Here is a 22,709-nt window from a genome sequence, read left to right as displayed (position 1 = left end):
CTAATTAGGCAAATTAATTCCTACAGAGTCGCAGCTCTTCTCTGCCTTAGAAGCAAAAAAAAAAAAAAAAAGCTACTTACTTCAGTGCTGATTAAATCCCAAATATCGAGACAAGGATTAGAGCTGAGACTATTCCTCCGGGGTGGTGCCCCCCACCATGCGGAGCAGGGCCGGGGCTGCTCCCAGCGAGCGACCGCCTGCCGTCATTCGGGCATGCCAAGGAAGGGGCTGGCAGGGGCGGAGGGGACATGAGCCATTGACCTCCGCGCACTGCCAGCACCAGGCAGAGCACGAGCTGGGCTCATTCCTCCTGCATGGGCTGAGGAAGAGGGTGGTAACGCCGCGTGGGCACAGGGCACCATTGGGGCACAGGGCGTTAGGATGCTCTGCCATGGCAAAGCCTCGCTGAGCCTCAGGCTCCCTCTGAAACCACCCATAAGAGGCAGCCGGGCAGATGTCCCGCTCTTGATGGGGCCTGATGGTGGATTAAACGATTTCTCAGTCTTTTTTGCCTCTTTCCGCCCTTTTTCTCCCTCTCCCTGATCCACTCCCCCTGAGACTTTCAGCTCCAAGAAAACTCCAGGAATTTCCCAGCAGCTGGAAACTCAGTGCTGGACACCAGGCTGGGGAACAAAAGCCACCCCAGGGGACTCAGCAAACGCTGGCGGATCTGTCTCTGCAACGAGGCGGGGGTTGCACCGCACCTGGTTGGAGCAGGGGAATGTTTCCCTGGCAGCATTTGCCACCTAAATTTCTGGTGACCAACAGAGAAGAGACAGCGACAGGGGAGCAGAGAAAAAGATTCTGAGCATCACCACCTGCCCGGCCCTCGGATTTCTGCGGCCAGCCCTGGTACAGCCCCATGTGGGGCACAGTGCCATGGCATCGCACAGCCCCATCGCTGGTGGTGCTTATGGAGAGAGGGTATTAGACACTGTCCCCCCCCACACAAATCATGCAGCTGCACCCCACCTGCCTTCCCACTGGGGAGGGGGCACAGCACTACACTGAGGATGGGTCCCCCACTTACCCCAGCCGAGGTCCAGTGCTGTGCCCTGGCACCGAAGGACCATAGAATCACAGAACGGTTTGGGTTGGAAGGGACCTTAAAGCCCGCCCAGTGCCACCCCCTGCCCCAGGCAGGGACACCTCCCACCAGCCCAGGTTGCTCCAAGCCCCGGCCAACCTGGCCTTGAACCCCTCCAGGGATGGGGCAGCCACAGCTTCTCTGGGCAACCTGGGCCAGGGGCTCACCACCCTCACAGCAAACAATTTCTGCCTCACATCTCATCTAAATCTCCCCTCTTCCAGTTTAAAACCCTTCCCCCTCATCCCATGGCTCCCCTCCCTGATCCAGAGTCCCTCCCCAGCTTTCCTGGAGCCCCTTTAGGGACTGGAAGGGGCTGGAAGGTCTCCCTGGAGCCTTCTCTTCTCCAGGCTGAACCCCCCCAGCTCTCTCAGCCTGTCCTCACAGCAGAGGAGTTCCATCCCTCCCAGCATCTCCGTGGCCTCTTCTGGCCCCGCTCCAATAGGTCCATGTCCTTGTGCTGAGGATGCTCAGGTGAGGTAAAGACTGGGAAGAACATCCAGGATATTCTGGCATTGTGATGTGTGCAACTCCAGGGGGAGGAAGGCAGGTGGGTGGCCACCAGCAGGGACACCCAGATCTGCCCCTGTCCCCTGGGCTGCCAGCTTGGATGACTTTGACTCCAACCTCTCGCTAGAGACCAAACCTGCCCTGAACGGCACAGACACCCACCTCAGCTCATCCATGCCATCTCCCATGGGTCCAGCATCCAGGGCACCCCAACAGAGGGACCCCACAGCCCCGAGGGGACACCTTGTGGGTGACCCTGGGGAAGGGCTCTGGAGGACACGGCACCCGGTGCCTGCTTGTCACGCTGGCAGAGCAGCTTGCCTTGTCTTTCTTCTGCGTGTTATCTCGAGACGTCGGAGCTGCCAGCTCCTGCCAGCGCTCACGGAGCCTGACGTCGGTGCAGCTTGAAAGTGCGCGTGGCGTGTTTGATGTCAGGATTACCGGCTGGGTGTATTGTAAATGCTAAAATGAAATAAGAAGATTAGAGAAGAAAAGCGCCGCTCCGCAGCGTGCGCCTGCCGATTGCCTCCCGCTGGATCTTCTGCGGATGACGGGGGGCGCGGGGACCTAGCCCGGTGGCAATCACGCGGCGGAGGCAGCGGTACCACAGAAAAGGTTAAAAAGGGACCAAGCATCTTACCCCGGTGCTGAGATGGGGTGAGAGGCACAATGAAGCCCTTCCCAGCTTCCCCAGGGTGCTGGGCATCGCGATGCCCTGGCTCATGGAATTGTCACCGGCTACTCCTGCCGCCTCCCAACCTGGGTCCTGGGGATCAGCGAGCAGCCCTACATAGCCCTACATCATCTCTGCCTTGCCCAGCCCCGGGGCAGAGCACGGTGGGGCAGTGGGGCGGCGTGGGGCTGGGTGGGTGCCTGTAGCCTCGCAGGGAGGCTGGTTGAGCTCTGCCTCCCTTCCCACCGTGCTGCATCCCTTCCCCAGGAACAGCGGCACGGCCGCCTCCCAGCCTTGGGAGCTGGCTTTTAAGTGGGAAAAGGCTTGAACCTTCTCGGAATATCACCCTATGTGGGTCCTTCCAAGGGAATCTGGGGGTCTCCAAAGGGCGGGTGGGTGCAGGATGTCTTTGCCCATCCAAGCCCAGACCCAGCACCGGGCATCTCCACACCTCTCCTGCACCCTCGCGCTCCCAACGCCAGCCTCGGCCAGGAAGGGAGCGAGGCCAGGAGGCCACAGCCCCATAGGCAAGGATGAGAGATGGACAGGACAGAGGAGGAGCTGGGGTCAGGTCATGCCGAGCTGCTCTCCATCTCCCATCGACAGCAGCGTGCCCCCGAGTACCTCTGCCAGCACTCCAGGACCCAGCCCCACGCACCCCAGCCTCTGCGCAGGCAGGAGGACAGGGGGCACCGAATTTCAGCAGCGGAGTGATTAGCCTTTATTTTCAGCTGCGCCCTTGGCCTCAGCCCGGCAGAGCTGTGGCTCATCTTGCTGAGCCCCGCTGCCTGCGCTGGAGGAGGAGGAAGAGGAGGAAGAGGAGGGGGAAGCCACGCCATGCTCCCCACCGCACTTCTTGTCCTGGTCCTGCAGGATGCCAAACCAGGCACGGGCGGCAGTGTGTGGGATGCAGGGCTCAGCCTCGCACATGGCAGGATAAGTTGTCCCTGGAAGGATAAGTCCCAGGCTCTCAGCTCCTTCCAGTACGGCAGAGCACCCTCCCCATGAATCCCAGCTGCTGGTGACCCCCAGCCATCCAGGGGACAGCTTGTCCCCCCACGAATGACGCAGGACCTCCTACCACAGCAGCAGCCTGTCCTCCCAGCACTGCACCCAGCATCCCGCATCCAGCAGCCAGGTGCATCCCATGTGCCGAGGCATCCTCCAACCACTCCCGTGCTTGGCGCTGGCACCCAGCAGGTCCCTGGGTGTCCCGGCGTCCCTGGATCTGCCAGGACAGCAGGAAACCCAGCACCAGCCGCCTCTGGGGCCTCTTCCCTTCCCAGCAGCAAGGAACAGCCAGCAGGCTGGCGGCTGGCCCCGTGCCGGAACCGCACGGGTACCTGCCTCCCCCCCTTTTCTCTCGCATCTGTTCCCAATCAAAGCATCATTTCAATCCGTTCAGGAGAAGGTTTTTCTCCCCCTGCTACCAAATGCTATTGTTTTTCCCAGGCGCGGCAGCTCGGGAGCAGCAGCTCGGCACCTGCCCGCGCCAGCTCTGTTCAGACACGTGCGGGATGCGGGATGCGCCCGGCTGCTGGATGCGGGATGCTGGGTGCAGTCCTGGGAGGATTGGGTGCTGCTGTGGTAGGAGGTCCTGCATCATTCGTGGGGGGACGAGCTGTCCCCTGGATGGCTGGGGGTCACCAGCAGCTGGGATTCATGGGGAGGGTGCTCTGCCGTACTGGAAGGAGCTGAGAGCCTGGGACTTATCCTGCCAGGGACAACTTATCCTGCCATGTGCGAGGCTGAGCACCGCGTCCCACACACTGTTGCCCGTGCCCGGTTTGGCATCCTTCAGGACCAGCAAGCCCCGGCTCGGCTCACGCCTGTCGAAAGCGGAGCTCATTTCACCCCCACGGCAAAGCACCAGGCTGCCGGGGGGAGGGGAGATTCAGCTGATACCCCCCCGAGAGAGGCGGCAGCTGGGGGCTCGACCCCCTTTCCGAGGCTCAGAGGTTGATGTGGGCAGTGCTTGGACATCCACATGGGGTTGCCGAGTGGGTGATGGAGACTCACCACAATGCCCACGCACGTCCCCCCATCACGCAGGCTTTGCTGCCAGCTCTGGGATCCCACCCCAGGCGGGTGCAGACCCCCCCCCTTGCCCCACCCAAACCACCCTGGAGGTGCCAGGGACTGCCGGGTCTGGCGCTCCCCCTTGCTGGATTCACCCCCACACATTGCCACGGGGCCTCTGTTGCTTCTGCGCAATTAATGAGCTTTAATTGCCTGTAAACACATCCCCAGCAGCGCCAGAGCTGCCATGGGAAGTCGCTGGAGTCGGGAAAAGGGAATGGGAAAAGGGGATCGTAGCAACTGTTGCTACGGCTGGATCAGCCATCCCCAAAAAGTGGCCGTGGCCGAGTAGTGCTGGCAGTATCACCCCAGACTGGCCACAGCTCTGGGGGCAAAAGCCCCTGGGGGGACAAGGTCCATGTCCCCCAGCTCTCGGTGCCACCACCATTGCTGTGCCACGGCGCTGAGTCGCGTGGGGCAAGGGCATCCCACAGAAAGTCCCCGCTCTGGGACATGGATGTGTTTGGGGGATCCACGGAGGGGCTGCGATGGTGGGAGTGGGGGAGGCGGGGAGGGGTCCCTGCCATCCTCCTCCAGGTGCCCCCCGGGTGGGACGCGCTGGTGTCTCGGTGGCACTAATGAAGTTTGCAAAGGTCAGGGCTCCAGGTGTCAGCAGGCAGTTTCTGGAAATGCTATTTTCTAGCTCAGTGCCCTGTGACTCTCCCTGAGGCTTGGGCTTAAATAAAACAAACAGCGCGTTTTAATCACCCCCTGCACGCCACTCCCGGGGGTTTGCTCTCGGCACGGCTCCCTGCCCCCCGCCCACCACGGGCCACCCCCTCTGCCCACCCCCGTGGCACAGGACGGGATGGGCCACCCAAGGGTGTCCTGGGGGCTGTCCCTGGGGTGGCACCGCAGCATGGGGACTGATGCCACACCAATGCAGGAGTGGGATGCACTTCTGTCCTGAGCGGGCATGGCATCGGTGGCACATTGTGGGCTTGGCGCAGCACCTGTCCCCTGCTCACCGCTCAGCCGGAGATGGGAGAGGTCCCGAGGCACCCATATGTGGCCACGCATGTGTGTGTATGCACTTATGCATATGTGTTCATGCGTATAGGAACACGCGTGTGCAGGTGCCGGTGTGCGCAGGTCCATACTTCTTAGTGCAGGTGTGTGAGTGCACGTGCAAGCGTGGAATCGCGTGTCTGTGTACACAGGGATGCACGCACACATGTGCACGTGTATGTGTGTGTATATGTGCACAGGTCTGTGTGCGTGTGCGTGCATGAGTGTGAGTGTTGGCGTGCCTCTGTGTGTAGAATCACAGAATGGTTTGGGTTGGAAGGGACCTTAAAGCCCAGCCAGTGCCACCCCCTGCCCTGGGCAGGGACACCTCCCACCAGACCAGGTTGCTCCAAGCCCCATCCAACCTGGCCTTGAACCCCTCCAGGGATGGGGCAGCCACAGCTTCTCTGGGCAACCTGGGCCAGGGGCTCACCACCCTCACAGCAAACAATTTCTGCCTCACATCTCATCTCAATCTCCCCTCTTCCAGTTTAAAACCGTTCCCCCTTGTCCCATGGCTCCCCTCCCTGATCCAGAGTCCCTCCCCAGCTTTCCTGGAGCCCCTTTAGGGACTGGAAGGGGCTCTAAGGTCTCCCTGGAGCCTTCTCTTCTCCAGGCTGAACCCCCCCAGCTCTCTCAGCCTGTCCCCACAGCAGAGGGGCTCCAGCCCTCCCAGCATCTCCGGGGCCCTTCGTGTGCACGCGTGTATGGAAACCTCTGTGCCAAGGATGCAGCGGCGGACGTATGTGTGTACGAGGCTGCGTGTGTTTGCTTGTGTGTGCGCGCGCATCGCACACCCTATCTACGTGCTCAAGCGCACACGTGTGTGTGTGTGTGTGTGCGCGCGCGCGCGTGTGCACCACTTCCTCATCCCACGCGTTTGGAGCCAGTTCCATCGCTCAAGTCACGGGGAAGTTTTGCTGCAGCCGCGGCGAGGGCTGCGGGCGGGCGCGGGAGCAGCCGCAGCGGCACGCACCCGCGCCGCGGATAAGTTCCTGCCACAAACTTTTCTTTCCCTGCTAATTTTCTGATTAGCCCCTGTCTGATGCGGCGGCGGCGGCGCTCCGCGGAGCTTATTCCAAAGGCGGCGTAATCTTTCTAAGCAGCAAACAGGGGGCAGGGACGCCATTCAGCTGCCGGCAGACAGAGCCCTGCGTCGGGAGGTAATAACTCTTCAGGGACTCGCAGCCGAGCGGTGACAAGCCGCCAGGAGGGCTGTGGAAATCCTTTCTGCGGATGAGCCGAGAGGATTCTCCTGCTATCCCCTTAAAGCCTGCGTGTCACCTAGTCCAATAAAAGGCATTATCGGGAAAGGTGGCATTTTGTTCCGGCGTATCTCAGGCCTCCAGCCCAGCCCAGGCTCGGCTGGCTTTGCATGAGAACGGGAGGCTTAGGGCACGCTGGGTGCTGGGTGCTGCCTGCCAGGGATGCTGCTGGGTGGGGGGGGGGGCTGTACCCCACTCTCTGTGCCCCCCACCCCTGCAGCAGAGGGGTTGGGGAGCACGGCGGTGTCCGCTCTCCCTCCTGCGCCTCCACTGGCCTGCAGCCACCCCCCCTGCAGCACCCAGCCCTGCGCCCACGGGACGGGTACCTCCTGCCCCGGGGGCACCGCGCTGGGCCTCAGCACACCCACCAGCTCTCCCCTCTGCCTTTGAGGGGGTGCCAGGCGGAGGGATGGGGAGTTTGGGGGGCTCAGAGCAGCTGAGTGGAACTGGCATCTTTGATGTGCCTATGACTCAGACCCATCCTCGTCCACGTCAAACTGGGTAACCCCGGGGGTGTCCTGTCAGCCGTGGGGGTACCAGGCACCTGACGACCCCAGCCCAGCAAGGCTGTCCTGGGGGTACGGTGCCACAGGGAGAAGGATGGACCTCACAGTGCAGGAGGTCACCCTGGAGTGGCAGCTCTGAGAAAGAGACCTGGGAGTCCTGGTGGACAACAGGATGACCATGAGGCAACAATGTGCCCTTGTGGCCAAAAAGGCCAATGGCACCCTGGGGTGCATCAAGAAGAGTGTGGCCAGCAGGTGGAGGGAGGTCGTCCTCCCCCTCTGCTCTGCCCTGGGGAGGGCACACCTGGAGTGCTGTGTCCAGTTCTGGGCTCCCCGGTTCAAGAAGGACAGGGAACTGCTGGAGAGGGGACAGCAAAGGGCTACCAAGATGCTGAGGGGACTGGAACACCTCTCTGATGAAGAAAGGCTGAGGGATTTGCGTCTCTTCAGTCTGGAAAAAAGACAACTGAGGGGGGATCTTATCAATGCTTATAAATACTTAAAGGGTGGGTGTCAGGAGGATGGGGCCAGGCTCTTCTCAGTGGTGCCCAGTGACAGGATAAGAGGTAACGGGCATAAACTTGACCATGGAAAGTTCCACCTAAACATGAGGAGGAACTTCTTTGCTGTGAGGGTGGCAGAGCCCTGGCACAGGCTGCCCAGAGAGGTGGTGGAGTCTCCATCTCTGGAGACATTCCAAACCCACCTGGAGGCGTTCCTGTGCCACCTGCTGTGGGTGACCCTGCTCTGCCAGGGGTTGGACTGGATGATCTCCAGAGGTCCCGTCCAACCCCTGTGATTCTGTGGTCCTGGCCATCCTGTGTCCCCTGGATCCTGCCTAGTCCTGCACACCCCAGGAGCTGCCAGCCTGTGGCATTGCCACCAGCTACCCCCCAGGGTCAGGGCATGTACCAGGGCATGACAACCAGGGCCCACGCCTGGAGGGGACACCAGCCCTAACTCCCCCGGGCTAGCAGGGGGCTTCCCTACTGCCAACCGCACTGGCACAGCTGTGCAAAGCTCGGGCAGTGCGGGGGGGGCACCCATGCCCGCTCTGACCAGCTAATTTACTGTGCTGCTGTGCACCGCGCTAGCCAATAACTTTGAAATGATGTGGAGATTTGCAGCCAAACCCTCTCATAAAGAGATTTAGGAGGGTGACGAAGATAATTAAACATCCTTCCCCGAGTATTGACTTGCAGCTGAAAGGGGGAAAAATAACTACATTTTTCACAGTCCTTTTAAATCATCCTGACGCCCGGCTGGGGCGCTGTGCGAACAAGCCCTGGCCTGGCAGCCGTGGGGCTGCGGGCACTGAAGCCCTATCTTCCAGGCTGGGAAAAGGGCTATGGGGCAGAGCCGGGGTTTGGGCGGATGGGGGCTGGCACAGGGTCCCGGGCTGGCAGCGGGTACCACGGGGAGGGAAGGACTCCCCAGCGCAGACAAGGTAGGGGTGACACGAGGCAGCTCTGAGCAGCTCTGAGCAGAAGGGTTAAGCTAAAAAGAGAAGCGTAATGTGGTGGGAGAGCTGGGGAAGGGGGAACACGAGGCTGCAGTACAGGGACAGTGGTGGGAGGCAAGTGGGGAGCAGGATGCAGCAAGGAGGCTGACGGAGACCCTTGGAGAAGAGAAGGCTCCGAGGAGACCTTATAGCAGCCTGCCAGTACCTAAAGGGGGCCTACAGGAAGGATGAGGAGGGACTCTTGATCAGGGAATGTAATGACAGGACACGGGGTAACGGCCTCAAACTGAAAGAGGGGAGATTTAGATTGGATATCAGGAAGAAATTCTTTACTGTAAGGCTGGTGAAGCACTGGAACACGTTGCCCAGGGAAGCTGTCAATGCCCCATCCCTGGAAGCGTTCAAGATCAGGCTGGATGAGGCTTTGAGCAGCCTGGTCTGGTGGGAGGTGTCCCTGCCCAGGGCAGGGGGTGGCACTGGATGATCTTTAAGGTCCCTTCCAACCCAAACCATTCTGTGATTCAGTGAGATGGGAGCTTAAGGTGAAGCCTTTGAGGAGCATCAATCAAGAAGCATGCCGAAGCAGCTGCAATGTGCATGCATGTGCCTGCACGCACATACAGCGTGTTTGCAGTGCTCCATGTGTGCATGCACATGTGTGTGCATGCACATGTATGTGCATCACAAGGGTGGGGGTGCCCAGCATCCATGGGCTGCCCTGGGCCCCTGGCTGATGCACTGCCGAGCCATGGGGTGCAAGTCACACCAGCTCTATGTGGTTCCACACACGTGATGCTCAGGTGGCCACATGTGCATGGCTGACACACATGTCCAGATACATCATTGCTGTGTGTTCTCCATATCAGTGATGGCTTCTGTGCCACCAGTTGGGTGAAGGACTCATAGGTACCTGCTGCATGTCTGTGGGTGTAACAGGAGCCCCTGGGCAGGTCGCTGCCCCACAGCTGCATCCACGCGGGCACTTGCCCCAGGTAACTCTGCATCATGCGTACTGTGGGCTGCCATTTCTGTACTGTGTGTCACGCAGAGGTGTGTCACTGCGCAGTGTCCATGTCCACACAGGTATGTGGGATGCACGTAGCTGGAGGAGCATCTTCATGGGGCAGGACCCTGACCTGGCACGACTCCAGTTGTAGGAGGGTGCTGAGGAGTGGCAGGGAGGTACACAGGTACTCAGGAGGTGTGAGGAGTCACATCACCCAAGGGACCTTCTGCCCCACCACCAATGGGGCAGACCTGCTGTGGGATCTTTCTCCTCAGTCTCTGCACCCCAGGGAGCCCCCCCGAATGCGTTGTCCTCCACTGGGTTTCTTGAGGGCAGAGCTGAGGCCAAAACTCAAGGCGGGGGTGAGCAGGGAACACCCACACATCCATCCATGCCCCTGTTTGCTGTGCCAGCCCCTGGGAAGGTGCCTGGCAGCCTTCCCCCCATCCCACCTGTGTTTTGCCATCGGTGCCACCTGATTTTGCCAGCCTGGATGCTCTGAACCCCCCGCCCTGCCTTTGCCTGAGGGAGATGGTGCTGCCCCCTGCCCAGCTCCCTGGGAAATGGTGCCAGTGATGAGACCCTGCACAGGGGACAAGGAAGGGACACAGCAGGGCTGGACACCCTGGCTGTCCTGAGTCCCAGCCTCCAAGGGGAGCTGGAGGGGAGCAATTCCCCCCAACACACAATTTTCCTTGACACCAGAAGCTCCCAAAGTGGCAGAAAAGAGTCTGTGCTAAAGCATACAGAAGCTCGTGGTCCCCAGGTGCAGGGTGACAATGATGTCCCTGCCCTGTCCCCTTCTCTGGGAGGGCTCGGGGCGGCTGAGGGGGCCACTGTGCATGGGCTCGGCTGCGCAGACCCTGCCGAGAGCAGGAAGGATGCAACGGCAGCGCAGGGTAGGAACAAGAAGGAGGAGCAAAGTTTGTGGGTCTTCATCCCATCCTCTGCTTAACGGCAAAATTTAAGGGGGGAGGTCCCTTCTCTGGGCTCCTTGGCACTGAGAGGAGCGTGTCCCCAGCACAGCCACTGTGATGGGGACCTTTAACTGGGTCCAGTAATACTGAGTGTCCCGAGAGGCTGAAACGGAGGTGCAAATCACCCCAAACCCTCAGCTTTGAGCTGGCAAGACCTGTCTGTTCCTGGGGTGCCACAAAACAGCTCAGAGCAGCGGGGGACATCTCGCACAGGGAGGGGGGTGAAGGCACTGCCAACTCTACTCTGGGAGGGCATGTTGGGGAGCAGCCCCCACCCGCCTGGCGCCAGGGTGGGGGACTCAGGTCAGAAACAGCCCCAGCCATCACCTCCACCTCCGTGGACGCACTGGTGGCATCGGCGTGGAGCAAGGGGGACACATCTCCTCCGCGGCTGGTGGCTGTAGGGGAGCTGTGGCTGACCCCTCCGCGGGCATGGCACTACTCCTCTGTTTGTCCCTCATCTTGTCCCTTTCCCTGGTTTCTCCCTGATGCTGGCCATGTCCCAGTCGCTGTGGTCCGTGGAGCACGCGTGACACCCAGTGGGCGAACACCAGACTGCACACGCCGGGCGAGTGGCACAGCCCAAAGTGGGGTCCCCGGGCACGGTGGCCCTGGCTTGGGGATGTCACCGTTATGGGGGACGTTGTCCTCCTGCGGGGCATGGCGTAGCACTGCCCCAGGGACTTGAAGCCGAGTTTTACCTTGGTTGGGTTGGATGGGTACATGGTTGGGGGGTCCCTGCAGCCCAGATGCTCTGGGGTCGCTCCAGGACCCCCAGTGTCCCTGCAGGCCCGGCACTCTGTGGTCTCACCAGGGCCCCTGTGAGTCCCTGGGGCAACCCTGGGGCTCTGGGCTCTCAGCGGGGCTCTGGGGTCTCACCAAGACCCTGGGGTCCCTGCAGCTCTGGAGCTTTGGGGTCTCATCGGGGCCCCAGGGGTCTCTGCAGCCCCAGGGCTCCAGGGTGTCACTCAGTCCCCTGGAGGTCCCTGCAGCCCCGGGACTCTGGGGCAGACCCTGAAGTCCAGGGACTCTTGGACCACACTTGTCATTCAAGGGTCCCTCCAGCCCCAGGGCTCTGGGCTCTCACTTGGGCTCTGGGGTCTCACCAAGACCCTGGGGTCCCTGTAGCTCTGGGGCTTTGGAGGTTTCCCTGGGATCCCAGGGGTCTCTGTAGCTCCAGGGCCCTGGGGTGTCACTTGGTCTCCTGCAGGTCCCTGCAGCTCTGGACTCTGGGGAAGTCCCTGAAATCCTGGGACCCTGGGACCACACTTGGCATCCAGGGGTCCCTCCAGCCCTGGGCCTCTGGCCTCTCACCTGGGCTCTGGGGTCTCACTAGGATGCTGTGGTTCCTGCAGCTCTGGGGCTTTGGGGTCTCATCAGGGCCCCAGGGCCTCCCACAGCCCCAGGGCTTAGATGTCACTGGGGCTTTGGGGTCCCAGGGGTCTCCTCAGCCCCAGGGCTCTGGGTTCTCACTCAGTCCCCTGTGGATCCCTGCAGCCCTGGGACTCTGGGGTAGTCCCTGCAGCCCTGGGACTCTGGGGTAGTCCCTGAAGTCCTGGGACTCTGGGACCACGCTTGGCATCCAGGGGTCCCTGCAGGCCTGGGGCTTTGGGGTCTCCCAGGGCTCCAAGGGTCCCTGCAGCCCTGCAGTATTTCATGCCTGCCCCACTCCTGGGTCAGGATCTCGCTTTTCCCTGGCTTTCCTGCTTCTCGCTGTGTCCCTCAAAGGGGAGGCAGCCTAGCCAGAGCTGGTGAGCTGATGTCTTTCAGGAGCTTAACACCTTCTGACTCCCATCCTGGAAGATCTTCACCTCCCAGCCACTACCTCCTAATGCTGTGTGGCTGGCTGTAAGCCTTCCTAACTTCTCCAGCTGGGTTTCTCCAGGCTAGGAAACTCTCAGCCCATCTCTACCTTTTCCTCCTAACTCTCTTGTTCATGCCCCAGCAGATAAACCCTAGTGGAACAAGGATCTGAGGGGAGCTGCCGCTGTGGTTCATATAAAGCCAAAGCACAACTGTTTTCCATAGAAAAGAACATTTTCCATTTCCATTTGCAAAGCCTTTCAAAGCCAATTCTCAGAAGAGCAGGAGTGGTCAATGCAGAGGGGATTGGATGCTCTTCTCCAGCTCTGGAGAGGCTGGAGCTCATTCTGCTGAGGCATCCGAGCTTGTTAGTGGAGCCGTGAACACCCACACACAAAGCCCTGCAACCCCACTCCCAGCGTTCAACTCCCACTTCCTGGCTCTAGAGTCTGTAAAGACACTTGGAAAGTTTAGAAATTTGACCTGGAGACTGAAAAGAGAAGGAGGAAGGAGCAAGAAAGACCTTGTTTGGACACAGCCAGGATGGGAGCTGCACCCTCCTCACTGTACCCTCACCATGCCCTGGCCCCACCAGAGGGCCCTGCTCACAAAGTTGGTGGCCACAGTCCAGGCAGGGATCCCAGGGGCTGCTAGTGTGATGGTCTCTCATGTCATTCCCCACTGCCCATGCACAGTGACAGAGCGTGGTCAAGAGCAGGACCCTGCGTGCTCACAGCAGACGGACCCATCTCAGCAGTACCCTGGAAGAGCAGCCCAGGGATGGGACAACCTTGTGAAGAGCAATCCTGTCAGCTCATGCTGCATTTCTCACTTGGGAAGACAGACATGGAGCACAGCCATGCTGACAGCCCAGGGAGTGTAACCCCATGCGAGCCATTGGGCCACCACGAGCTGCTGGAGTCCCATGGCTAATGAAAGCCAGTGTCCAACTCAACCAGGTATGCCAAACTACCACCAGCTGCTGGATGCTGCAGGACAGTGGGGTTACACCACTAACCCCAGGGTGCAGGTTCATCCAGCCCCTGCAGCAGGGCCTGGAAGACACCATGCAATGGGGACACACCCAGAGCCCAGGCAGCTCCCTGCTAACAGATACTGGTGTAAGACCAGCCCATAAAGTCCATCTTCCTCAGGCTCAAGTCTTGCTAGGGTGTCAGCTCTAATGCCTCCAGAGAAGCATCCCTAATTTCCTCCCTCCCGTCTGCTGAGCTCCTGCCACTTCCTCTGCGGAGGATGGGAAGGGTGGGACTGTTGTACCTTAGGGACACCCCACAAGATGGTGTCACATTGCTCCTGAGATAGCCACTGCTTGGCTGAGAACTCAAGTCGGCTTCAGCCACGGGATGTTTTATATTCAATGCTCACAAAGAGAAGTGAAACAAGATGTGACGGAGGGAAGGTTGCGGTAACGTGTTGCTTTGTGTTTGATACAGTCACCTTCATCTCTCTCTCCAGCCCTGCTGTGTCCCTTCCTTGTCCCCTGTGCAGGGTCTCATCACTGGCACCATTTCCCAGGGAGCTGGGCAGGGGGCAGCACCATCTCCCTCGGGCAAAGGCAGGGCGGGGGGTTCAGAGCATCCAGGCTGGCAAAATCAGATGGCATCGATGGCAAAGCACAGGTGGGTGGGTGGGGGGCCACTGCCAGGCACCATCCCAGGGGCTGGCACAGCAAACAGGGGCATGGATGGATGTGTGGGTGTTCCCTGTTCACCCCCGCCTTGAGTTTTGGCCTCAGCTCTGCCCTCAAGAAACCCAGTGGAGGGCAATGCATGGGCGTTCTTCCTGGGGCAAATGGGTCATGGAAACCTATCTCATCTCAGCTGGTAGCTTGCAGGGGACATGTGATGGTGACCAGCAAGCTTTTGGGTGGCTGTGTTGTTGTCCAGCTTCAACAATGACCTCAAGGACCACCTTCAGAAAAGAAGAAAGCATTTTCTGTTCAAGATTCCAGCCTGACCCACTGACAGAGAAATGCTGCCATCCCTCAGGTGCAGAGACAAGTGTGCCCAGGCAGGGCTGGTTCCTGCTTCAAAGATGCTGGGCAGGCCGTCTGCTCCTTCCCACACAGCTGGTCCAAGCTCCTCCATCCCCAGGACTGCCGTGTCCTCCCTTCTTTCACTCCATGGGCATCCTTTGGAGCCACAAAGCCCCCAGACTCAGGTCCCACCTTCCCCCACGCACTCCAGGCTAAGTCCAGCTCTTGCAGGGGCTGGGATGACTGCACACGCTTGCACGTGGACACACAGGTGTGCACATGCTCACACACATGCTCCTGTGCAGCCCGATGCGCAGCAATGGTGTTAGACAGCCCTAGACCATAAATCCGTCCAGCTTTGCTTGCTCCCTGCTCTGCAGCCCCAAGGCCACTCCAAGGTCTTTCCTCTGCATTGTCCCCAATTCGGGATCTGCCACTCCCTGCCCACTGCGGCAGCTCTTTAACCAAGCGTGGCGCTTGGCAGCTCTGCCTGACTGGTAGATGGCCATGGCACCCAGAGCACAGCTCCACAACAAGCAATGCTGCATGGAGGAGCAGTTGCTCAGCCCACCATAGAATCATAGAATCCTTCAGGTTGGAAAAGACCCTTGGGATCATCGAGTCCAACCATCAACCCCACTCTACAAAGTTCTCCCCTACACCATATCCCCCAACACCACGTCTAAACGACTCCTGAACACATTCAGGGATGGTGACTCCACCACCCCCCTGGGCACAGTGTGGGCAACTGCAGGCAGCCTTCCTTCCCAGGCAAGACTTTATGAGTGGCTGCAGCTCTCCAGCTTTCTCCCTGTTCTCCCTTCCATGAGTTTTTGCCCATGCCTTGATGCCCAGCTGGCAACTGGTCTCAAATGGGGTGCCCCAGGGCCAGTACTGGGGCCATGTTCCCCATCCTCATCAGAAGGTCAGATGAGAAGACAACTGCACCCTTGTCTTGCAGGTGAGGCTAAACTAAGGGGAGTGCATGTGCAACAAATAGCAGAGCCTTGGTCCAGGTGGACCCCAAGAAATTCAAAATTCAGGTCAACAGAAACCTTGTGGACACCAAGAAGATGGGCAAGATAACCCCAGGTTTCACCCAGTCTGGGGACTGAGGGGTTAAGCAGGGTCCCAGTGAAAAGGACCGGGGACAAGGTCCCAGACAAGGTCCTGGACAAGAGGCTGAACAACTGGGACAAGCTGCATCCTGGGCGACATGAGGTGGAGTGTGGCTAGCAGCCTGAGAGAATGGGTTGCACAGGACCAGAAAACCCCCAGCTGGATGCTGTGCCTGGACTGGCCCCCCAGTTCAGGGAGAGGTGGAGAAGGTGGAGAGGGACCAGGAGTTGCTGCTGGCAGGGCTGGGGCCTGAGAATACAAGAGGGGTGGATTGGGATCTATCAGCATCATGCAGCTACCTGGAGGGCAGATGCAAAGGGAACAGAGCCACGCTCTCTTGGTAGGGCATGAGATGTAACAAAGGACTTTAATTGCAGCTTCAGGTTGGACAGTAGGAATTATTATTTTTTTCCTGGGGAGGTGGTACAGCTGTGGGACGTGCCACCAGGGAGGTACAGCAAGTTCGTCCTTCAAGACACAGCTGGGTAAAGCCATGGATGACGTTACCCATCTGGTGGCATTTCTGTTCCAAGTGGGAGAGTGGGCTAGAGACCCCCAGGGGTCCCTTCCCACCAGCATCACCAGGATCCCGTGAGCCCAGTGAGGGCCAACCTCCCCACCTGCAAATTCTTTCCCTTTCCCACGCCAGGAGCCCACCCTGCAGACCCAGGACACCTTGACGGCCAAGGTCCTGTGCACTGGACCATGGCCCCATCCCAGGCGTGTCAGGACCCGCGCTGGCCCGCATCCTGCCGATGCTGAAGCCCATCTCTTCCGCCGGGCTGCTGGCAGGTGATCAGCTGATCCCGCCAGTGAGCTGGTGCTGCAAAGTCAGGCACAGAGATTGTTAGTGTGCCAGCGAGGGGAGAGCGGGGCCGGCAGGGCCGGGGGGCTCAGGGAGCCTGGGGCAGCTCTACCCTGAAAACCGAGCCACCTGCGTGCTGCTACCTGCTGAATAATAGAGGAGCTGCCAGCCAGCCAGAGAGAAATGTGATCCTGGTTAGCCAGCCAGAGAAGACATCTGAGCTCCCAGCAGCTGCGATAGCAACTGCAGGGAAAGAGCCTTCCTCCCTGCTGCTCTGTGCGGCGCAGCGTGGCCGGGGTGGCTGGAGGTCTCTTCCCATCCCGGTGTGCCTGGGCGGCTGGTGTCCGCTCCGGGGGCACAGGCTCAGGGCTCGGAGGATGATGTGAGCTGCAGGAGGCACCCAGCAAGGCAGAGCTCAAGGGCAGAGCCAGGTTTCCCAGGAGGTGAGGCAGAAAGAGCCTGCCTGCAGCCGGTGCCCGCATCCTGGGTCTGGCAGCTCAGCCCCATGTCCAGAGGAGGAGAGATGGTTTATATTCCAGATGACTCCGACTTCAGCTCCTTCAGGGATCAGTGCGAGAGCCTGGAGGGCTGGCACTGTCGGTATAACAAGGCTGGTGTGACCGTGTGGAGTCAGGGCCAGGAGGAAAGCTGCACCGTGCAGAAAATCAAGGTAAGCAGACGCCGGCGGCTGCAGGATCGCCAGCCCTTCCCTCCCCAGGCTGCGTGCCCAGCTGCTCCCGAGGGTCCCTGGTGTGCTGGCCCATCCTGGGAGTGCACAGCACCCTTGTCCAGCCTACCTGGGGGTGTTTCTGCCCCAAATGGCGGGGCTGGCAGGGTTAGATCCCCAGAGGCGCTTCCCCAGCTGGCAAGATTCTCTGCAGGCTCTCGCTGCCTGCCCTGTGGCTTTAGCCTCTCGACCTGCTGGGATGCCCGCTGCGGTGTCCTGCCATGCATGCACGCACACATGTGGGCTCACGTTGCGGCTGCCCATGGTGCAGACACAGGCGGGAAGACCCTGGGATCAATTACATTATGGAGACGGCCTTGCCGGCAGCCCCCGGGTGTGAGACAGGCTGGCGGGATGCCTCCCTGCTGCCTCTCCCCTGGTCACACCATCCTGATCCTGGGGCACATCACCTCCCATCCTGCACTTGGTTGAGCATCCCAGAGAGTTTAAGACACCCCCCCATGTGCTGTCTCGCGTGGTTTGTTACTTGCCAGGGGCCAGACCTGGGATGCTACAGAGGTTCAACCATCCCTCAGGTTGTTACCCCTTGTTGCTCATCTACATGGCACCAGTGACACTGCCAGGTGACCCTGAGTACATCAAGAGTGTTTACAGGGTGCTGGGGGCAAAGGAGATGGGAGCCAAGGGGGATGGGAGCCCTGTTACAGGGTAAGCCCTGCTTGAGAGCATCCTCTGGTCAATGCTTGGTCCCATGGCTGGTGTCACAGGCAGGGCTGTGACTTTTCTGGCCACCATCAGGACTGCTGGTCAGGGATGGGATCCGCCTAAGCAAGTAGGGCCGGAGCATCTTGCCTACAGGACAGACAGCCTTTCACCTAGGAGTGCCAGGGAAGGGTCACTACGACCTGAAGAGCAGGGAAAGCATGGAGAAGTGGTGAGGAGGTGCCTGGGGTACAGTATGCTGGAGGAGGCTCTTGCACCGCTCTCCTGAACACAGAGTAACTGGCAGCCCATCTTGGATGCCTGCACACCAGCATGTGCAGCTGTGGAGTGGAGCACACAGTCATTGCAATGCTGCCATGGATGAAGGCCCTTCAGGGTCAAGGTGAGGAGGAGGAGCAACGCTTTCTGCAGAGGTGTAGCTGCAATTCACGCCACCTTGCCACCATGATCTGGGGAAGAGCTTCTGGGGTAGGATCAGGGAGCACTTAAGTCAGTTGGGCATGCACAAGTCCACAGGTTTGGGCAGGATACACCAGGGGGAGCTGAAGGATCTGGCCAATGCCTCTTTGAAAAGTCCTGGTGACTGCAGGAGGTCCCCGATAGCTAGAGAGAGGCAAATATCACATCCATCTTCCTGAAGGTTAAGAATGCTCCAGGCCACTATGGGCTGCTGTGTCACCTCCATCCTTGGGAAGGTGATGGAGAACATCCTCCTGGAAGCCATGTTCTGAAGGACAAGGGCAATGGTAACAGCAGCAGGGACCTACCAAGGGTAAATCACGCTTGACCAGCCTGACTGATAGGACTGGCTGTGTGGGTACAGGCAGAACAGTGAAAGCCCCAAACCTTGACTTCTGTAAAGCCTTTGACAGGGTTTCCTGTTGTCTCCTCGTCACCACATTGGTGAGATCTGGACTGGAGAAGCGGATTATGAGGTGTGTGGAAAACCAGCTCACCACGAGGCTCATGGCATGGTGGTCAGCAGTGCAGAGTCCAGATGGTGGCCAGTTGCTGGGTCTCGCCCTGTTACTGGGATGATGGGATCGAGTGCCCTCTCAGCAGGCAGCACTGTGGAGAGCGTTTGCAGTGCTGGAGACAAGGCTGCTGCTCGGCGTGACCTGGACGGGCTGGAGAGATGGGCTGGCAGGAACCTCGTGAAGTCCAGCCAAGTTCAAACAAACACAGCCCAGCAGAGGGGATGCAGTTATATCCCCCTTTGCCACCGTCACCAAGCCCCATAGAGAGGGGATCCCGGGAAGGTTCATGGGGGTCTGAGCACCATGGCCCAGCCAGGTTCATTGCAAGTAATACCTCCCTGGTGAGGCTTTTTCCTGCTCTGGAGAGTACCTGGGTACAGTGAAGGGGTTAGCACTGCCCAGGGACCCTTCCAGAAATGTGGGATGGAGGATCCCACCCAGTCTGTGCAGGAGACCTGAGCTGCACAGGCTGGGGCTTGGGGGTCAGAAGAGCCCCAGTCTTTCCATTAATGCAGGCATAACCTGGAGAGTCCCTGAGCAGCTGGAGCTTGGGATTTTTTCCACCTGAATTCAGGTGGATGGTCTGGGTTTGGGCTCTGCACTTTCCCCGTCCCAGTTGACTACTTGCTGTGCCTGCTGAAGCTGTTGTGCAGCCTCTGTTCATTCATGGCTGAAGAGGGGTGGTGGACAGGTTTTAGTGGAGGATTTTATGACTGCAAGGCTGTGACGGTCCCACTGTGATGACTAGAGCTTCCATGAGTCCAGGAGGACCATGAGCTCCAACTGCATCTGGAGGTATCCTTCACCCTGCAGCATCAGCACCTCCAGACCCAGCTGGCAGGGGTGGCTGGGGGGGAGGAGCAGGAGGAGGTGGCTGGGTGCTCCCACATACTCCTCCACGGTGGCCCAGGGAGTGCAGCACATCTCCAAGCCTGTCCTGGGCACGAGTCCAACACACCAGGCAGAAAACATCACCCAGGCCAGCAGGGAAAGCTTGCCTGAGATTGATGGGACCTGCCATGTTCAGAGGGCCATCTCCAATTACACGGCCCTGCTGAACACCTCATCAAAGATGCAAGGCCTCTAACAAGGAGCGTATGACATCTCCTTCCTCCCAACATTGAGAGGAGCAGGGCGGCCAGCTTCATCAATAATGCATTCGCTGGCGCGGTCGGGCAGCTCCACGGCTCCAGTTACAGCCGAGGCCCCACCAACCATCCCGGACTGGACCCTGCACCCGAGAGCATTGTGCCAGGGCAGGAACATCCCTTTGCTTGCCCTCCAGGAACATGGGGTGAGGGGACAGGGCTGGGTTTGGGGTACCCCAGCATCAGAGCCTGGACCACCCGCTGGCTCCGTTTGAGGCCAGAGGGTCCTTCTGCCCCTGCTGCCCTCCTGCCTTTGCACTGCTGCGTGCTGACAGTGGGGCTGGTGGCTCTGCCTGGCCTGGCCTGAAGCAGATGCAGAGCATCCTCCATGGCACACGTCCACGTGGCTTTATAGCAGCACAGGGCCATGCCACCACACACAGAAACAGCCTGAAGTCCTTGTCCCCAGATGGGCACAGCTCTGTGCTCCGAGGGTGGGTGCTGCCCCCCTGCCCAACTGCCCATCTCCCCACAGACCCGCATCTCCTGCAAGGATGTCCCTGCTGAGACGCTCTATGATGTGCTGCACGACACCCGCTACCGCAAGAAATGGGACTCAAACATGATCGAGACCTACGACATCGGGCGCCTGACCGTTAATGCTGATGTGGGATACTACTCTTGTGAGCATCCCCCAGCCCCTGGGGACCACCAGGGCCCTCCTCCCTGACCCCCCAGCTGCATGCACGGATGTGGGGCCATGGTGGCAATGGGTTGGGGTGTAACAAGGTCTGTCCACAGGGAAATGCCCAAGCCCCTTGAAGAACCGGGATTTCGTCACCCTACGCTCCTGGCTGCCCCTGGGTAATGACTACATGATCATCAATTACAGCGTCAAGCACCCGGTGAGCCCCCAGCCGGCCCCAGCCCTGGCAGGGGTGCTGGCCCCATGGGCCACCAAGCACAGGCAGGGCTGGTCAATGGCTTGGACAGGTTCTGAGGTGAATGACATCTCTCTGCAGAAATACCCACCCCGGAAGGATTTTGTGAGGGCTGTGTCCCTGCAGACAGGATACCTGATCAAGGCGAATGGTGATGGTGCCTGTGTCCTCTATTATCTCACCCAGGTGGACCCTCGTGGTGAGTGCCAGCAGGAGGGGAGGGTACAGCATGCCTCTTTGGGGATGGGTCCCATTGTACTCCCAGAGCTGACCCATCATGGCTTTCCATCACCTGGAGGTCCAGAGGGCACTGGGAAGTGGGGACAACCCAGGGAAGAAGGAGGTCCCCTCCCAGGGCACAGTGTGGGGCAGGTGCCATCAGCCCTGGTGGGGATCAGTCTGGCACGGGGCACGGTAGGCTCATGGTGCCTCCTCTGGGGCTGGCCCAGATTGACTGAGTGGTGGGGCTTTGGGTTTTTGCAGGGTCGCTGCCAAAATGGGTGGTGAACCGTGTCTCCCAGTTTGTGGCACCAAAGGTAAGCAGGGTGCGTGGCCGGTGGTGGGATGCACAGGTGTGAGGGATGAGCTGTCCCTGAGGTAGGGGCAGGATGGGTGCTGGGTGACCCAGGGCTCGCAGGGCATGCACCGGGCATGCTGCTGAGGCTGTGTGGTCCAAGCCAGACCTCCATCCCCTCCCAGCACCCCCAAAAAGCAAGCAATGAGGAAGCTGGGAGCTGTGCCCATGGGGTGGCTTCATCCCCACTGGGGACTTAGGGCACTGTGACAGGCTGGACCCACTCTGCCCACAGGCAATGAAGAAGATCTACAAGGCTGGGCTGAAGTACCCGGAATGGAAACGCAAACATGACCCCGGATACAAGCCCTGGGTGTACCCGGAGCAGAACACACTGCCCAGTGTCAGCCTCGCCGAGCTCTCAGTGCAACACGCCGACTCACTGGAGAACATCGACGAGACGGGGCTGACCGAGGACCACCTGAGCACCAGTGACCATGAGGCCTGAGCCCTTGCCACAGCCCTCTTGCAGGGCAACCCCCTCATGATTGGGCTTGGCATATGGGGGGTTTGGGTGAGAATATGGCCCCCTGCACCCCAATAATCACATCTGCTCTCCATCTTCTTCATCATAGACTCCCCCTACACAGGCAGCAGGGTACTGTCCCATGGGAACCTATAGCACGGGTGCTAGAAAGAGGGAGGACAGGTACTCTGGTCCCCCTTGCGCCCATGGGGGCCCATGGAGATGTCCCCATGGAGGAGGTAGAGCTAGCAGTGGGAGCGGGTGCCCCAAAGAGATGCTGGGCAGGGCAAGAGAGTGACAACCCTTCATGGGGTGGGTAGGAGCTTTCCTGGCACCAGTATATCCCTTTGCCACTGTAAGAGCTTCCCACTGTAAGGGGTATCCCGCAAAGGTCCAGCAGTGGGGGGTCTCTGGGACATCCTGACCAGGCTTTGTGGAAGAACAGAGCTTGGACTGATCCTCTCTGGCCCAAGGTCTGGGTCTTCCAGACCCACAATCACACTGGCCCCCTTCCAGCCCACCAAGTCCCCCTCAAGGCTTTGTGTGACCCCACACCCCCATCTCAGGGAGCCCTCCCAGGTCCTCTCCTGGTCATCAGGCTCACCTCTGCAGGCTGGCTCTAGCCCAGCTGGCTCTGGGGACCCCTTCCCTAGGTGGTGTTTGGTGGCGGGGGGGGGCTTGCCCTGGCAGTGGGGTCTTGGGCAGCCTCTGTCCCCACTCTCTCGGTGTTTGCCGCTGCTGTGGTTTCCGGCACAACAATAAACGGGTTGGTGTGTGTGCGAGAGAGCTTTGGGCTGGCACGGGATGGCGAGGAAACTGGCGCTGAGCCTACCCTGAGGTTGTCCAGGCGCTAGGTCCTGGGTGGGACAGGAGCACAGCCTTCCCAGCACCCAGGGGTGACCCTCAGCAGGGAGCAAGGTAGCCAGCAGTGGAGCCGGAGAGGTGAATGCTGGTGT

The 22,709-nt window shown here is 59.9% G+C and overlaps 1 protein-coding gene across 2 annotated transcripts in view; it reads left to right on the top strand.

Moving 5' to 3' along the window:
* Positions 1-22,498, top strand: part of LOC134521916 (START domain-containing protein 10-like) — a 48,333-nt gene extending 25,835 nt beyond the window's left edge. The window contains exons 1-6 of one of the 2 annotated variants that reach the window (XM_063349025.1): positions 15,344-16,966; positions 20,308-20,455; positions 20,574-20,677; positions 20,795-20,912; positions 21,197-21,249; positions 21,523-22,498. In XM_063349025.1, the coding sequence (XP_063205095.1) occupies positions 16,802-16,966; positions 20,308-20,455; positions 20,574-20,677; positions 20,795-20,912; positions 21,197-21,249; positions 21,523-21,735 (801 nt within the window). In that variant the 5' untranslated portion in view covers positions 15,344-16,801 and the 3' untranslated portion in view covers positions 21,736-22,498. Of the gene's footprint in view, positions 1-15,343; positions 16,967-20,307; positions 20,456-20,573; positions 20,678-20,794; positions 20,913-21,196; positions 21,250-21,522 lie in introns of those variants that run through there. The other variant, XM_063349026.1, reaches the window with a different exon arrangement.
* The last annotated feature ends 211 nt before the right edge of the window (positions 22,499-22,709 follow it).

Source organism: Chroicocephalus ridibundus, chromosome 11, assembly GCF_963924245.1.
Source record: "Chroicocephalus ridibundus chromosome 11, bChrRid1.1, whole genome shotgun sequence".
NCBI lineage: Eukaryota > Metazoa > Chordata > Aves > Charadriiformes > Laridae > Chroicocephalus > Chroicocephalus ridibundus.
Note: the sequence above shows the minus strand (reverse complement) of the source record. Positions and strands in the feature narration are given on the sequence as shown.